We start from the raw sequence: 18914 nt of genomic DNA, 5'->3' as shown, positions 1-18914 counted from the left end.
CTTGGAAAATCTATTGGTTCTCAGTTGTTTTTCAGCATCTGTTGTGAGTTTTTGTCGTCTTTCAGGCATCAGGATAACAATTATTACCCCCCACCCCCCAAAGGGAAGGTAGGGGTGTAGTTTTTGGTTCGGTTTGTTTGATTGTTAACGCTCTAGCAGCAAAACTATTGGTTGAATTCATACCAAATTGGGTTTAAAGACTGCCAGTGACACAAAAGAGATCTCATTATATTTTGGGAAAAGTAGGTCAAAGTTTCAATTTTTAATGAATTTTTCAAATCTGTTTTTTCTCCATTTAGTTATAATGGGCAAAATTTCAAATGCCTGTAGCAGTAAAACTACTGGTTGAATTCATACCAAATTTGGTTTATAGTTTGCCAGTATCCCAGAATAGATCTCATTACATTTTGGGAAAAGTGGGTTAAAATTCAAATTTTTTATGAATTTTACAAAAAAAAATTTCTCCCATTTACTTATAATGGGTGAAATTTAAAATGACTGTAACAGCAAAACTATTGGTTGAATTCATACCAAATTTTGTTTATAGCTTGCAAGTGACCCGGAATAGATGTGATTACATTTTGGGGAAAGTAGGTCAAATTCAAATTTTTTATGAATTTCTAAAAAAAAAATTTTTCCCCATATACTTATAATGGGCAAAATTTCAAATGTCTGTAGCAATAAAACTACTGGTTGAATTCATACCAAATTTGGTTTATAGTTTGCCAGTATCCCAGAATAGTTCTCATTACATTTTGGGAAAAGTAGGTTAAAATTCAAATTTTTTATGAATTTTACAAAAAAAAATTTTCTCCCATTTACTTATAATGGGCAAAATTTCAAATGTCTGTAACAGCAAAACTATTGGTTGAATTCATACTAATTTACGTTTATAGATTGCCAGTGATGCAGAATAGATGTGATTACATTTTGGGAAAAGTAGGTCAAAATTTCAATCTTTTTAGGAATTTTTAAACCCCCCCCCTCCATTCACTTAAAATGGGCAAAATTTCACATGTCTATAAAACATCAATTTTGTTTCCATTTACTTCAAACTTGGCACATATATAGAGGCAGTTGATATGCTGACATCAGCACACACAGACATGATGACATCAGCTGGACCGATACCAAAATAAGCTACAATATGTGCGAGGGGCGGGGTTTGTTGTGACTGGCACCGCTTGTTAACGTTTTTTTGTCTTTAAAATGTCAGTGTCTCCATAAACCACATGTTAATTTCCCTTGTTTGGGCCAAAAATTCAAATAAATTGAGTTTAAAACCTACAATTATGAAGCTGAAATCTGAGAATTTGGACTTTTTAATTCTTTATTCTAACCATTATTAAGAGTAGCTGATAATTAACCCATAAAGATCCAGTGCTACTTTTAAGGGCAGTTCCTAAATGAATTTTTCTCTATATTGAACATTTCTTTAATTATTTATTTATTTATTTATCATGATTTTGTGCTTTTTCAGTAAAAATTAGATATACTGTATTAATTTACTGATCATGTAGATGTTCATAAAGCTCCGATTAAAGTTGCGGGTTATTATATCAAAAAGAGAGAAAACTGAGGAAAGTGTCTTTTCTCCATAAAATCTATAATTAACTGAATAGAAAATAAGTGTCTCCATCCACTGTCATTGATCCAACTCCATGGGTTTTACTGGTGAATCAATGTTGTAGAAGATGACGGTGTTTCCACGGTAACTATGGAGCCTCTGAACATCCAAATGGGTCATATCTGATGACCATGAAAAGACGACAAACTGTATTTTACACCAATTATTTACATGGATTGATAGGATTAGTGGATGAACAGGTATTAAACAGGTTTCCACTGGCTGTTTGGGTCTTTATGGGTTAATTTAGTGTTTGACGACTAATCGATTCATTATTGCAGCTTTAGCGTTTACACTTTTTTTTTTTTAAGTATCATTATTTCTTTTCCCAGGTTTTTATTCCATGTTTCCAGACCCTAACGCTTTTATGACTTGTTGACTTTTCCCTTCTTTGTCCCTTTGTTTAATGATTATTCCCAAAGTCGCGCATTAACTGTTTTAAGTGTTTGAGTAAATATTGCGATGAACATTGACCTCGTAAAGACCATGGTTGAAAGAATGATGTTTACATGGTCAAACATGCAACACCAGTAGTCGCTTTTCTATTGACCCTCAAACTGCACGAATATAAACATAATTTACCAAATGGAAAAATGGCAATTTTGCCAAAACTCTCGTTTTTCGATTAATAGTCTTTGTGCTGGCAAGAGGTGTTTTTTTGGGTGTAGTGCAAATAGTATATCATACAAAACTGCAATGAAAAGACCTTTTTCTGCAACTACAGTCACATGAATAAAAAAAAAAAAAAACGGATGCTGACGGACGTTACAACAAGCGAAGAAGAAGAGTTTTAACAGAAACATGGTGCGGTATTTGTGGACACACCAGGAAACTGAATCATTTTTTAAATTTAGTACAAGATAGAGGGGTAATATATAATAATAGTGAATATATCTGTAAATCAACATGATATTTACGTTCGTCACCACGTTAATGGAATGACTTCTCGTGTCATCTTGCAATAATAAATAAACAAATCATCGCATTTGTGATTTAATGGAAAAACTGACATTATGCACTTCTGTTTTTTCGACATTTAGTAAATATCGGTAAAGTTTTGCGCAGATGTCCAATGGAAAAGAGACTAGCAGTAACATTTTCAATCAGTATATGAGTCCATGATGTGGCACAGTAAATAGTATTTCTACTAATTCATAACAATAAAGAATCTGCAGGGAAAAAAATAATCTCAAAGTCAATTTGGCAAAATGAATCCTCAGTTTATTCTATGAAAATGATGTCGATTGGTTTAAAACTGTATCATTTAGTGAAATTGTACATGTTATCCAACAATATGAGGAAAATGGAATCGTAATCTGCAGCTTCCTGCGTTTTAACAATTTAATGCTTTGAAGATTAGATCAATATCTACATTAAAATGTTATGGTGACACTATCATTATCAAAAATATTTGAGTTGTTTTGCACATTTCTAATTAAAAATGTGCCATAAATCCATTTATTTTCATCCTATATGTGTAATTATGTATGAAAATACTTTAAAAATGTGCACAATGATGAGAATTTAAGAGTGAAATTGGATAGAATTGATGTGTTTTTTTGCTTTATCTTGTACAATATTCATGAGAATCCTCCAAACAGGAATCAGTAGAATATTCATTTCCATTTGAATACTGTCTTTTTCAGATTAAGTGTAAAAGTCGGATAATTCTGTGCATGTAAACGCAGCCGTGGGTGTGATCAGTAGGACCGACAGCCGATGGGCCGTCTGTCTGACAGCAGGTCTGGGATCCGGTTTTTCTGGCCGACAGAGACCAGCAGGGACCGGGTCTGCATCTGGATCAGTCAGTGCAAGTGTTCAGTGCATCAGTAGTGTGTTCATAACAGAGTCCACCGGCCTGGGTCCGACACTGGGCCGGTGGAGCGCAGCCTCTTCAGAACCGTCTCAAACATTAAATAGAATCATTTGCATAGAAGAGGCTTTGTACATTCTGTGAATCCTCTTCAGGTCCAGATGGAGAATAGATCCTCTGTGAAGCTGCCACCTCAGACTCAGACGACTTGGCTCCGACCCGCTGCGTAGATGCCAGAGGATGATTCTATTCTGGAAGCTGTGGCAAGTCTCATTATTTAAAAAAAAAAAAAAAAAAAGGCTCCCGTGGCACTGCTGGGTTTCCAGGAATTTGGAAAACAGAAACAGCCAATCACAGGCAAGTGTTGCAAAATCACCGTTATTGCAGCAACACTGTGAACATCCTGACGGCGGCCGCTCTGGGAACCAGTCAGCTGATGAAAAAAATGTTCCCGTCTGGTCCGAGGCAGCCGAGCGCCGCCTCTGGGCCGTTCGGTCTGATTCCGTTAGATCCGTCCTCTGAGGGAACGGTTTCGTTTTGTGCTTGGCATTTCAGAAGGTTTCACTGAGACGAGGCCTTTTCCTGGGACGTTCCCCTTAAAGGTCAGGAGCCACAAAGGCTGGAGAACATCAGAGCAGCAGAGTGGAGCTGTGGAAACCACGTCCATGTCCTGGTCCACTCCGTCAGCCCGAGACAGACGGCGTCTCGTCCGTTCAGTCTCTGTTTGTCTGCAGAGCGTCAGACGTCGGCGTCTCAGTGACTCTGGATGTTGACGTGGGGCCGATGGAGGAGAACCTCGGTCATAGAGGTTTATCGATCACTGCGACTCCTACAGGAGAAAAAGGAGATATGATGGTGCCAGATAACGTTCCTGCTCAGACGTGACTGAATCTAAAGCAAAGTGATTCTGCATTCAATCCTGCATTCAGGACCCATCACTGTGAGCTGTATGCTCTGGTCTCATGGCCTTCACTAAGGCTCAGGAGGCAGCAGCACCGGCTTGGATTTATCTACAAGGCTGCATTGGGCAAACTACCCCCATATCTTTGTCGCCTCCTGTCTCCATCCACCAGTGGATACAACTCCCGCTCATCACATCGGCTCCTCCTTAGAGTCCCCAGAGTTCACTCTGAACTTGGTAAAACAGCTTTTTCCTACAATGGACCTTGCTCATGGAGCAATTTGCAAAACTCACTTCAGCTTCAGCATTTCATTATCTTGGGTGAATTCAAATCTCTTCTGTCAAACTGTCTAACAGAAGTGTGTGACTGGTTTTTAGCTTTTATGTTTTTAGTCATTTTATGTTGTCTTAATTGTATGTAGCTTTATACTCTGTTACTTCATTTGTATTGTACTGATGTGCCTCTTGGTCAGGTCTCCCTCAAAAAAGAGATTTCATCTCAAGGGACTTTCTGGTTAAATAAAGGTTAAATTAAAAAAAAATAAATAAAAAAGTGTGAACGTCCTCAGGACACATTCAGGTCCAATGGGACGGACATGTTCACAGACAGAGTAGCAGAGACAGGTTCTTCCCAAGACCTGTCCTCACAATAAACTGTAAAAGTAAGAACTATGGAGTTTCTTCCTGTACAATCACTTCCAATAATGTGCAATAACTCTGCAAAAAGTGAATTCTGTGAAATAAGTCATGCAATAATTAACTGTTTTGTATTAACAATGCAAAATTTATCAAAATATTAATGTACTATTTTATATCTTGAGTTCATAGATATACTGTACATGCTGTTTTCATAGATAATATTGTAAATATTGTCTATTCTTTATTTTTTATTCTACTTGGCTTTATTCTTATTTTGTAAACTTCTATATTCTATTTTCTTATCTTATTTTTAGTTTTCGTAATTTTAGAATCGCTCTATTCTTGTTTTCTGAAGTATTGGTGTTTTATTCATAACGTTGCACTGACTGGAGTATCACTCCTAATTTCCTTGTGTACACAAAGGCAATAAAGGCTATTCTATTCTATTCTATTCTATTCTATTCTATTCTATTCTATTCTCTCAGTCAGAACAGAAATGCTGAATGTGAACTACACAGAACAGAACTACATTCTGATCCTCTGTTATCTGAAAAACAGAATACTCACAGTTCACATAATCTGGTAGAAATGCATGTGTTATGAGCTTTAAGATGTAAAGTATACGTGATACAAGAGCATCAATAATAGAATAGAGAACGTTATCAATATTTTAGGTGAATGGATTGATTTAAAGCATCACGTCATGCAGTAACAGACAACAAAACATAAAACAGTCCCACAGTTAATGAAATTTGCAAAGAAACATTATAAAACCAGTCTGTTACACTTAAAAACCAAGGCTGTATTATATTTGGGTGATAGATTATCTTATTTCTTTAGCTATTAAACATATAGATCTGATATTATCAGTGTTCACTCATTCTAACAGTGTGAACAAACACTTTAGGCCGTTCACCAGATCATGTCACTCAGGACACATGTCAATACAAATCTTTACATGTTCTGCTGTTAAATAAATTAACTGAACGGCCAAAAATTAAATAGAATAATCTATGTGAATGTAATCCACTGCAGTGACAAATGAACATATAAATAAATTACAGTTTATAATCAGAGTGTTGCGAGTATATTCCTTTAAGTGCAAACCTTCTATGTAGAATATCAAATTTATTGTGTTTCTCTTAATCTTCTCACCTTTTCATGCCCTTTTGGCAGATTTATGGATGTCACAGGTTCCACGGAAGCAAATTTTAGTGAAACGCCATCCAGGGTAAGATCTTACAGACTCTGTTCTGTTGAATTAGCATCACCTCTAATCTGTCACATCCAAGCATCTACAGTCTGTTACGGTGGACTTTGACCTTTACTGCAGTCACTGAGGGCCTTTCAGGTTTACGGATCAATTTGATAAGAAAGTAATAAAAAGGATCCAATGTAACAGGGTAAATAGTAACCTGTGACCCCAGTGTAGACCTGTTCCCGTTGATCCGTTTCCTGTTCAGGTGTGACTCACCTGCGTAGCTGCGTCCGTTGCTCATGTTTGTGGGAATGAGGCTCCATTTATCTGTGGTGGGGTTGTAAAACTCCACTGAGGACAGATTACAGGAACCGTCGTCTCCTCCAATCACATACAACAACCCGTTGATGGCACAGACTCCTGGAGAAACAAAGAATATAATCAATAAATATATTAATAGAAAATGTATTATTTATTAATTTATCTTATATTTATGCAGGTATCGAATGGGTTTTAAACTAGAGGTCGATCAAAATGGGTTTTTCTAAGGTCGATGCCGATTTTTTTAAAAATTTGGTCAGCTGATGGCCAATATCTACAGCCAATTTTTGAGGCCAAATTTTTTTTTTTTTAAAGCACATTGACGGTAAAATATAATTGAAACACTCAGATAATTATGACTTTTATGCAGGAATATTAATGAAATTATTAATACACATAGTACTCTTTTAACGTTTACTTAACTTCAGGTGCTGCCCACACAGGTGCCTGATCAAATATCTTATAACATTTTTACTACTGATCAAATATCAGCTTTCAAAAAAAAAAAAAAAAATTAAGGCTGATATTGAAAAAAGATCTATATATCGGCCCAAAAAACAAAAAAAGGGTACAAATAAAGTAACCTGAACCTGAATATTTCATTACATTAAAAACATCTAGAATGTAAATATTTAATTACATAGCTTAATGACGTAAAATCTCCCTCCTCATATCAGTAAGTGAATCAAACTACGTTAAATTGACTGAATATTTTAAGTCTCTGGCTGTCGATGAGCCCTTAAAGAGTAGTTAAATAACAGACCAGTATCTGTGTGTCTGACCTGCGTTTCGTCGACACATGTTCATGTCACAGACCAGTCTCCATGTGTTGGTCTGTGGGTCAAACACCTCCACGCTCTTCCTCACCAGAGGGCCGTCGTGTCCCCCGGCAGCGTACAGCTGGCCCCCCAGCACTCCCACACCTGGATCAAAAACACAGTGTGAACCACAGACTCCAAGGACTGATGGAACATTAGGACTGATGCTGGCTTTTAAGGACCCATGCTTATTTTTACTTTGTAATAAAGTAAAATAAAGTTTAATTAGGTAATTGTAAGCTGCTTTTTATGTACTTGGCTGTAACCGTTCAGCCTGAACATATTTCCTATATCTGTCATTGTTTACTGGTTTTCTTCCAGTATATTAGTACTTTGGTATTGGTGTTTTTATTTTGCTGTTTTTTTGGTGTTTTTTTAATAAATTGTACAGCTGTTTTTATGTCTTTTTAATCTATTCTTTCATTTTATTCTGTCATTTTGCTTTTTTTTTATTTTTCTGTACAATACTGTTTTTAAATTGTACAGCTGTTTTTATGACTTTTTGTATTTCATTATTTTATTTTGGTTTTTACTTATTCTTCTGTACAGCACTTTAGTCCACTGTGGTTGTTTTAAGGTGCTTTACAAAAGAAGTGGAGAGAAAGAGCTTAATTGTTAATCTTCCCCTGTAAGTCACTTTGGAAAAAAAAAAAAAAAAAAACGTCTGCCAAATGCATAAATGTAAATATACTTTGTAATCCATGTGATGTTTTATTATGTTGATTGTTTGTCCAGGACAACAGATGGAAATTAGCTTCTCTGCTAAATCTGGTGGACACATCTTGTTCTTTGTAACTAATGCCAGCACACACCATCCTGTGATTAAATAAATAAATAAATAAATACTAAAAACTGAAAACCCTCTTTGTTGGGTTTCTTTCAAATGGAGGGAAAATGCAGACAATACCATATATATCCACAGGGGGGTGCTGTTTCTCCATGTGTTGGTTAAGGTTTCAGTCGGTAGGGGTGTCAAACTCATTTCAGTTCAGGGCCCACATACAGCCAAATTTGATCGCAAGTGGGCCGGACCAGTAAAATAACGTAATAACCTATGAATAAAAACTCAAAATGTTTCTCTTTGTTTTAAAAAAGTAAAAGTGCAGTTTTACTAATGTTACGCCTCAGCTTCTCATTTACAAGAGCATTATAACTTACAGATCACAGTGGAACTACAAAGGCACAAAACATTTAGTAACAGGCAGAATATTGTTAAAATTGCACTTATTTTTAGGTTGTTTAGATTATTCACATTTTTTTGACGAGATCATTTCTAATTGTAAAAATTTTCATCAGGTAATTTTACTTTTTCACATTAAAACAAAGAGAAACATTTGGAGTTGTCATCGTGTATATACAGGGTGTCCCATAAGTCTCCATACATAGGAAAAATAAATGTTTCTTGACATAAACCATTTTTATTTTATGTAATATGCTCTATATGACTGCCATTTTGTCAGGAACACATTTCAATGCGTGTCCTCCACTGCTGAAGAACTATAAAGAAGAAATATAAAGAAATACATGTTAGAACCATATGTATTATGTCTCCTACGTATGGAGACTTATGGGACACCCTGTATAATTATGCTATTATTGGACTTGTCCGATCCACTTGAGATTGAATCTGGTCTAAATGCGGAACTTGAATTAAAATGATTTGGACATTTTGGACATTGACCAACAATATCTTCAGTGTGATTTTTGCATTTCACAAATTCATCCCTTGGGCTAGAATGGACCCTTTGGCGGGCCAGTTTTGGTCGCCGGGCCACATGTTTGACACCTATGGTTTAATCAAATGAAATGTGCTTTTTCTCATCAGTGTATGTTCTGTCTCCTAAAAAAAAAAAAAAAATCCATGGTTCTAAAACTCAATTTCCTTTAAAACCGTACACATTCCATTCCATCTACATCAACAATTTCCAACTTCATCCACTTTTTCTGGTTTATTCATTTCAAAGCATGTGGCTAATTATTTTTCTACTCTTATGTATTTTATCATTAATCCTCTAATCGTGCGTGTTTCATTAATAGTCAGTTGCCAGTCTAAATTCTGTGCCTGTGGAATTTTTTAGAGCTTTGAGTGTCCGATTTAAGGATTAATTATCAAGGATAATTAAGGCCTTAATTGAGGACAATCACATTTAAAACTTTGTAATGATCTGTGGACATCCTGGCTTACATTAGCGGATGAAAGAGAAAGGTGATTTTAACACACTGGAGACTGATTACACTCATCTGCAATTTTTCAAACATCATCTGCCTCAGAGATTGAAGTTTCCTTTCGAGTAAAACCCATTCTCTCGATAATTCTCAAAACTTCATACTTTAACCCAAGACTGTACAGTCTCCATACATAGGAAAAATAAACGTTTCTTGACATAAACCATTTTTATTTATATAATATGCTCTATATGACTGCCATTTTGTCGGGAACACATTTCAATGCGTGTCCTCCACTGCTGAAGAACTATAAAGTAATATAAAGGAATACATGTTAGAACCATGGAATGTAGTATGTCTCCTATGTATGGAGACTTATGGGACACCCAGTATTTCAGAAACCACAGCCAACCAGAATGTTTGACTTAATGTTTGTTTAGTGACTCAAACTTGGTAAAGCTTTGCTATTTTTTTTCTGGAGGCATTTTACTTGGAGACCAGTGTTATTTACATCATTTGTCTCCATTCTCCCAAAGAAACTATTACTCAATTACATATATTTAGTACACTGAACAAAAATATAAACGCACCACTTTTGTTTTTGCTCCCATTTTTCATGAGCTGAACTCAAAGATCTAAAACTTTTTCTGTGTACACAAAAGGCTTATTTCTCTCAAATATTGTTCATAAATTTGTCTAAATCTGTGTTAGTGAGCACTTCTCCTTTGTCCTTTGCTGAGATAATCCATCCACCTCACAGGTGTGGCATATCAAGATGCTGATTAGACAGCAGGATTATTGCACAGGTGTGACTTAGGCTGGCCACAATAAAAGGCCACTCTAAAATGTGCACTTTTACTGTATTGGGTGGTCCAGGGGGGTCAGAAAACCAGTCAGTATTTGGTGTGACCACCATTTTCCTCGCACAGTCTTCTTCATGAATTCTCTGAAACAGCTTTGGAGATGGCTTATGGTAGAGAAATGAACATTCAATTCACAGGCAAAAGCTCTGGTGGAGATTCCTGAAGTCAGCATGACCATTGCATATTCCCTCAAAACTTGTGACATCTGTGGTATTGTGCTGTGTGATAAAACTGCACATTTTGGAGTGGCCTTTTATTGTGGCCAGCCTAAGGCACACCTGTGCAAAAATCATGCTGTCTAATCAGCATCTTGATATGCCACACCTGTGAGGTGGATGGATTATCTCAGCAAAGAAGAAGTGTTCACTAACACAAATTTAGACAGATTTGTGAACAATATTTGAGAGAAATAAACCTTGTGTGTACACAAAAAAAGTTTTAGATCCTTGAGTTCAGCTCATGAAAAATGGGAGCAAAAACAAAAGTGGTGCGTTTATATTTTTGTTCAGTGTATTTTATTTTTAATGTAGTATTTTATTACGTTTAATGTTGCACTTTGTTTCTCTCTGTAGCACTTTGAGATTCTGTTGAATGAAAAGTGCTTTATAAATGCAAAATATTATTATAATTAATTAGTAAGAGTCAAAATAATTTCAAGATTAATAAATAATAAAACAACAATGATTTATATAACCTTTATCACACATATTCAGATGATCTCTACTGGTTACTGTGCTTAGAACAAAGTGCAGACGTGGCTGTATTGTAATTAAATCTAAATATCAGCAGTTTGTGTAGATTGACTATTGTTTTATTTTTTTTGTTTGTTTGTTTTTTTCAGTTTCCTCATGTTGAATATGTTGCTGAGTTGACTACCTGCTCCACTTCGCCGTGTGCTCATGTCGGCTACGTAACACCACTGGTCCGTGACCGGGTCGTATTCTTCGACTGTACTGAGACACTGCCGGGATGCACCATCGTAACCTCCAACTGCGTACAGTTTACCTACAAACACACAGAGGAGGTCATTAAAACACAAATACATAAACACAGACAAACCTACAACTGCATCTGACCAAATCTTACCATCAACCACTCCAACGCCGACACTGCTGCGTCGGGTGTTCATAGAGGACACATAAAGCCACTTGTTATTTTTATGGTTGTAGGCCTCAACTGTCGACAAACCTGAGGACAGAGAGAAAAAGGAGGAGGAGAGTTTGTTACAAGCTGGTAAACAGGTGTAGATGCTTTAATGAAATGTAAAGGAGGGTAAAGGGTGATTGAAGTGAATGCTGTGCTTTCATGACTGTAAACCTCAATAAAAATATTCTAGCAAAAAAAAAAAAAAAACTGCTTTAATGGGTTAGAACCGGGATGTCAAACTCATTTTCTTTCAGGGGCCGCATTCAGCCCAGTAAAATAATAACATCATAACTTATGAATAATGACAACTCCAAATTTTTGTCTTTGTTTTAGTGCAAAGAAAACATTAAATTATGAAAATATTTACATTCACAAACTATCCAAACACAAAAAAATTTGAATAACCTGCAAAACTTACATTTCTTACGAAAATTAATTTTAACAATAATATGCCTCTACTTATCATTTATACATGTGCATTACAGATCAGATCTGCAAAAGGCACAAAACATTTAGTGACAGGCAGAATATTGTTAAAATTGCATTTAATTTTCTTTAGACATTGCAGGTTATTCATATTTGTTCAGGTTATTCACATTTTATTGTTAATGTAAAGATTTTCATAATTTAATGTTATTTTTTTGCACGAAAACAAAGACAAATATTTTGTAGTTGTCATTATTTATAGGTTTTTATGCTATTATTTTACTTGTATGTGACCCTTGAACTAAAACGAGTTCAACATCCTTGACTGTAAATATCTTCAATGTAATTTTTGCACTGGATTTGAACTTTTGGCGGGCCGGTTTTGGTCCATGGGCGCATGTTTGACACTTTTGTGTTAGAGTAGCTCGCTTCAGTCCAGGAGGCTAAATGTTTTACATTCACCTGGTAATGTGTTAAATGAAGAAAATGGCTGCTATGTTTACTGACATTACTGTAGTTGTGGGGGTTGTGCGAGTTCAAGCAATTGTATCTGCTCGCCCTCAGGTGGTGATAAAGGAGAGAAAACATTCAGATAATGTTCCCTGGAGAGTCACCAGATCAGCCCTCAGCTCTCTCTCAAACTAATCCACAGGAAGTCTCATCTGTTTGCTCGTTTTGCTGCTCACACTTGCAGATTTTTGACTGAATATGTCCATTTTTAATCAGATGTTTCTCTGTGGATGGACCTCAGAGTCCTGACTGACACAGATCTATTTTTATAAACTGACTTGTGTATGAACGGATATGTTACAGCATGGATGTCAAACTCATTTTAGTACAGGGGCTACATTCAGCCCAATATGATCTCAAAATGGGATGGACCAGTAAAATAATTGTGAAAAAAGTAAAATTACAGTATGAAAATGTTTATGTATCCTATAAAAAATCTGAACATCATGAACAACCTGAAATTTCTCATGAAAAATATGTGTAATTTCAACAATATCAAGTCTCAGATTTCAATTACACACGTTAATTAAAACGTATACATCACCGTGGATCTAAAAATACACAAAACATTTAGTAACAGGCCGAATATTGATACAATCGCACTTATTTTTCTTAAGACATTTCAGGTTGTTCATATTTGTTCAGGTTACTCACATTATTTGTGAAAGAATACTTTGTAGATTTCCATGTAATTTTCCTTTTGTTTATAATAAAAAAAGAGAAAATTTTGAAGTTGTCATTATCTGTAGGTTATTATGATAGCATTTTAGTGGTCCAACCTGCTTGAGATTGGATTGGTCTGAATGTGGACCCTGAACTAAAGTAATCTGGACATCTTTGATTGTTAATATGTTCAGTGTAATATTTGAATTTCACTAATTCATCCCACGGGCCAGACTGGACCCTTTGGTGGGCCGGTTTTGGCCCACAGGCTGTGTGTTCAGCACCCCTGTGTTATAGTATTAACAACCAAGTGGTGCCAGGCACAACAAACCCTGCTCCCCACATGTATTTCACCCATTATAAGTAAATGGGAAGATAAAAAAAAAAAAAAAAAAAACAATAAAAATTTGAACTTTGACCTACTTTTCCCAAAATGTAATGACATCTATTCTGGCTTACTGGCAATCTATAAATCCAATCTGGTATGAATTCAACCAATAGTTTTGCTGCTAAAGCGTTAAAAAAACAAACAAACAAACCGAACCAAAAACAATACTCCTTGCCTCCCCTTTGGGGGGCGGGGTAATAATAAAATTAACCAAAATGATGACAGGAAATCCAACAGCTTCATAGATTTGTGATCTTTGATTGAGATGCAGACAGTAAAGCTCTTTCTATAACGAGCACCTAAAGCTAAAAGGACTTAAAAACCACTTCTTCTTCACAGACTCTTCTTTTGTGTTTATCATAACGTACCTATACTTCCATTGAAGCCCCCCACGGCGTACAGTAAATCCCCCAACACTGCAGCGCCCAGAGTACTGCGTCTCTCCTGCATGCTCGCCACGGCGCTCCACTGGTCTTGTCCTCCATCGTAGACATCGACCGTTCGTTCCCGTAGTGAACTGTTGAACCCTCCGACTGCAAACACCCGACCGGCCATCGACACCACACCTGGAGACAGGTAGCAGATAATCAGAGTGAAATAGTGGTTAAATGTAGTGCGTGTCATTTCTACAGCTTTGGTGTCTGTCAGTTGAAACAATAATAAAACACTCTGATGTAGACGATGTTGTGACACAGTGTGGGATGATGGGAGATGCTGTTGTTGCTTACAGACAAGGTAAAATAATAAAGTTTTATTCCCAACATCAGTGGCATATAATCATGTTATGTCATTTCAATATCTACAAATAATCCTGAATGTTATGTTCAGTGAAGGAGATGCCATTAAAGAGGTAACAGATGAAACTCACAATTTTGTTGAATAAAATTACAGATTTTCCTGACTTTAACAATAAACCATGAACAACAGCAGAATAGAGACTTTTAACACCACTGTTGGCAAATTGTCTGTTCTTGGAATATACTCAAAACAATCTCTATGTACACAGAAACATTCTGTATTGTTGGATTTGTTCAGACCAGGAGGGCTATTGTGCTGTGTTGGAAGAAGATGGACGCTCCTGCATTAACAGTGTGGTTGAAGGAACTGTCTGTCTGTACTGGACTGGAAGGACTAACATATAACTCAAAAGGAAAAATGAAAGACTTTCAAAAACTCTGGGAACAATATATGAACATCATAACTGATGGAAACATGCAGTCTATTTGATTTTTGAGGATGATGAGGATCATTATTATTATTTGGGACAGCTGTGGCTCAGGTGGTAGAGCAGGTCGTCCAATAACTGAAGGGTTGGTGGTTCATGTGCTGTTGTGTCCTTGGGCCATACTTCTGTCAGCCTGCCCCAGGGCAGCTGTGGCTACAAATGTAGTTTACCACCACCAGCCGGTGAATAAATAATGGATCAATAATGTAAAGCGTTTTGGGTGTCTTGAAAAATGCTATAGAAATCTAATCCGTTATTACCTCTGCCAGGAGGTATTGTGATCGCTTTGCTCTGTGTGTTTGTTAGCGTGTTTGTTTGTTTGTTAGCAGGATAACTCAAAAAGTTACAGATGGATTTTCATGAAATTTTCAGGAAATGTTGATACTGGTACAAGGAAGAAATGATTAAATTTTGGTGATGATCGCGGGGGGGGGGCACAGATCTGTCTTGGTGGAGGTCTGCGCTCTCCGAGTGCTTTTCTTGTTATTATTTTAATTTATTTTATTATTTTTTTCCTTTACTTGTAATTCTATCATTAACAGTATTTCTGTTGCCACTGTTATGGGGGACACATAACTAATATATCGTGGTACAAGTTAAGTATGTGTGTTTAAATGTTTATGTATGTCTGATGTGTTTGAATAACGTGAAAAAAGTAAAAAGTCAATAAATATATTGTACAAAAAAACCCAAAAACCAGAACAGAACACATACGGTAAACATGCGTCTGAAGGTTCAGGAGCTCAGAGAGAACATGCCTGCTGCACACAAACATTAAACAACACCAGAGCTCCACAGCTAAAGGATCTTCATGAATTAATATTTAACTGGCTAGAACTGCAGCTTTAGTCAAATAATAGAGTTTTTCATGATGCTGAAGCTGCATATATTGTATACAAGTTTTTAAAAAAACTATTGAAAAAATATAACTATGATCTGATTCACCTCATTTGAGGCACATTTAATCTTCAAGATAACTACTTTTAAGTCTTTACAAAATGTGAAAATGAATACTGGGTTTTCAAACACAATATTTACTACTGCTGTTGTAAAAATTCACTTTAAGGCATTTAAACTTCAATTAAATTTAAACTGAAAAAACTGATTGCCGAAGCATTTTTTCCTCATTTCTCATGTTGCTCTTTTTCACCCATGTGCCGTAAACCTTTAGAGTAACAGTTTAAAGGTTCAAAGGTTAAAGGTTACCCCATTTTATTGTCTCCATAGGGAAATTCAGTCTTTGTATTTTACCCTCCCCAATACACACAGCAACTGGCATTAGCATTAGCAATTAGCATTAGCCCATAGCACACATTAGGAGCATTGAGCTGCCACTGACAGTGCCCTGGGACCAACTCCAGACCTTCATCAGCACCACCCAGAGAATTAACAGACATATACTGTATATTATCACTGTGCTCGTTGTTGTAAAGCAGTTATTTTTCATGTTAATTCAGCTGGTTCTACTGATGTTACTTTATCCACTCTCCTCAGATTTATTGGCTCATAAACTGACCTGCCCGGCAGCGTCTTGAAGGCAGGTCGGCCACTTGGTACCATCTGTCCTCCTGGAAGTCGTAACACTCCACACTGCGAATGGCCTTTGGAGCCTGACCACCCACCACTATCATCACCTACACACACCGAGGGGAGGTTAGCAACACATTTAGCTTCTGCGCAGGGCTTCATATGGGATTGTTTATCATACCGTTTCAGCGCAAACAACACAAACCTCATAAACATCGCACTGTTTGACTAATGAGCTGTATTTCCATAAGCTTAACAATTTAATGAAAAACTCAGTGTGTGTGGACCTTGGGGATGCTGATGGGGGTCCGTGGTCGCGTCCTGTCCGTCTTGATCAGGTGTCGCTGGTCGGCGGGCAGCAGGTGATACTTCATTGCTTCGATGAGAAAATCTTTACAGGTGTTGTTGTTCTTTATCAAAGCCTCTTCCTCAACAATCTGAAGGAAACAGCACATTTCAGTTAGATTTTACAGGAACATTTTGACCTACATACAGTTTTAGTTTCACTTTGAACTCTGGATTTTATAAACTGATATTTGGAAGTTAATATACTTTACTCTGCTATACTCTGTTTTTCCAAACCTTATCAGCTACAGTCTGAGTTTGTGGCTGACTTACATAGACTTCTGGTGTATTTTGTTTTAAAAGTCTGCTGCTTTATTCCCGTTCTTTTTTTTTTTTTTTTTTTTTTAAAATGGAGGAGCAGAACTACACTGTTTTGACCCGTAGTCTGAGTGGTTTCTCTCGTTCTTGTTTTCTTTGGCTGATTCTTCTGCTGGTCATCTGCTGATGCTTGTTAGGGACCGAGCCGAAAGGTAAGGCCCTCTCACTGCGTGAGAGGCCTTGCCTGCAAGCAAGGCCCTATTGTTTTTCGTTCGTTTTTATATTATTAGGGACCGAGCCGAAAGGTAAGGCCCTCTCACGCAGTGAGAGGCCTTGCCTGCAAGCAAGGCCCTATTGTTTTTCGTTCGTTTTTATATTATTAGGGACCGAGCCGAAAGGTAAGGCCCTCTCACGCAGTGAGAGGCCTTGCCTGCAAGCAAGGCCCTATTGTTTTTCGTTCGTTTTTATATTATTATTATTATTCACACACCACTTTGACCTGGATTTTGACCCCCTGAACATGCACGAAAACTCACCAAATTTGGCACACATGTCAGGCCTGGCGAAAAATTTGATAAAATGAAAAAATTAACCCCATAGGTGCCAAAATGGGCTCTCTAGCGCCACCTATGTGAAAAAAACGGCAACTGCCCTAGTGGCCAGTAGGAATGTCGTACAGACATGAAACCAGTGCCAAAATTTTTGTTGGATCATGCTCTACAAATCATCCACTGACACTCATGACCTATCTGCAACAGGAACTTCGCAATATGCCTTTCAAAATAAAATTTCTAAAACTAACTCCGATGACACCGTTTGTGGTATTGACTTCTAAATAGCGCCAAAAGATAGAGTGAACCCTCCTTAATACAACGATTTCACACCTTTTCCATAACTGTCTTAGTTTCTTTTTTACAAGCCAGCAAAGTTGCGATGTTTGAAACTCATTTTTCATTTTGCAGTTTTTCCCCACATGTGACATATCTACACGTTCACAGGACTCACCACAATGCTCACATGCAAAACATTTTGAGATAGGATGTATGGTTATTGATTTATAACAATTTGTTTATTTTCATACTTTTTCGGCTTTAGACTGCCATTTGACCCCCTTAACATGCTCCAAAACTCACCAAATTTGCCATGTATGTCATGGCTGGTGAACCCTTTCATTCAATATCAAAATTAACCCCTTGGGTGCCAAAATGAACTCTGTAGCGCCACCTATGTACTAAAAAACTCTCAAAATCTGCCCTAGCGGCCAGTAGGAATGTTGTAGAAACATGAAACAAATGCCAAAATGTTGGTCTGATTGAGCCCGACAAATCCTACACTGACACTCATGAGCTAACTCCAACAGGAAGTTGGCAATCTGCCTTTGAAAGTTACTATACGTTTCTGCAATTACTGCTTAGTCATTTCAGACCTTTGAATAAAAAGTTATACCTCATTAAATTCCCACAAGTCTGCAGAATCCAAAAGTGAAAGGATTTTTCAGATCCGACCTACGGTTATGGAATAATGGCGATTTTTTGAAGACTATGTTTACTTTCACTTTTAACAATGACAAAGTCCCTATAAAACTCTTCCTGGTGCACAGATGTATGTGTCTGTCCTTAGTGCAGTGGTTCATGTAGCTGCCTATGAAACAAGAGGACCCAGGTTCAAATCCCAGACAATCCAATTTTTTTTTTTTTTTTTTTTTTTTCTTCTTTCTCCATTTTAAAACAGGTTTTACTGGATTGTATTTTGGATATTGGAAATTTTGCACACATTCAAAAGTACACTGAGTACATTTTTTCTAAATAAAACCCTAATTACCAATAATACAAAATTTCTATTACATAACTTCTTTTCATTTTTATGACCAAACACTCAACTGTTTGTGCAATGTTTCTTCATTCAAAAGTACTCTTTCTCACAGACACACATGCTCACACAATAGGGTTTTTTCAAAATAAAAGCCTTAAATGTGAGAAATCATCACTTTAATGCTCAATTATTTATACAATTTCAATTCATTTTTCAAACTGATTCTTTCTCTCACATACAAAACAAATGCACATACACACAGTAGGGT

The 18914-nt window shown here is 36.7% G+C and overlaps 1 protein-coding gene across 2 annotated transcripts in view; it reads right to left on the bottom strand.

Moving 5' to 3' along the window:
* Positions 1-2734: 2734 nt before the first annotated feature.
* Positions 2735-18914, bottom strand: part of klhl3 (kelch-like family member 3) — a 29092-nt gene continuing 12912 nt past the window's right edge. For both annotated transcript variants that reach the window (XM_030146104.1, XM_030146105.1), the window contains exons 8-15: positions 16519-16668; positions 16221-16338; positions 13848-14045; positions 11433-11534; positions 11223-11351; positions 7282-7422; positions 6455-6598; positions 2735-4269 (exon numbers count right to left, since the gene is read on the bottom strand). In XM_030146104.1, coding sequence (XP_030001964.1) covers positions 4241-4269; positions 6455-6598; positions 7282-7422; positions 11223-11351; positions 11433-11534; positions 13848-14045; positions 16221-16338; positions 16519-16668 — 1011 coding nt within the window. In that variant the 3' untranslated portion in view covers positions 2735-4240. The remainder of the gene's footprint in view (positions 4270-6454; positions 6599-7281; positions 7423-11222; positions 11352-11432; positions 11535-13847; positions 14046-16220; positions 16339-16518; positions 16669-18914) is intronic.

This window comes from Sphaeramia orbicularis, chromosome 10 (assembly GCF_902148855.1).
Source record: "Sphaeramia orbicularis chromosome 10, fSphaOr1.1, whole genome shotgun sequence".
NCBI classification, from domain to species: domain Eukaryota; kingdom Metazoa; phylum Chordata; class Actinopteri; order Kurtiformes; family Apogonidae; genus Sphaeramia; species Sphaeramia orbicularis.
This window is presented reverse-complemented; position numbering and strand designations above follow the sequence as displayed.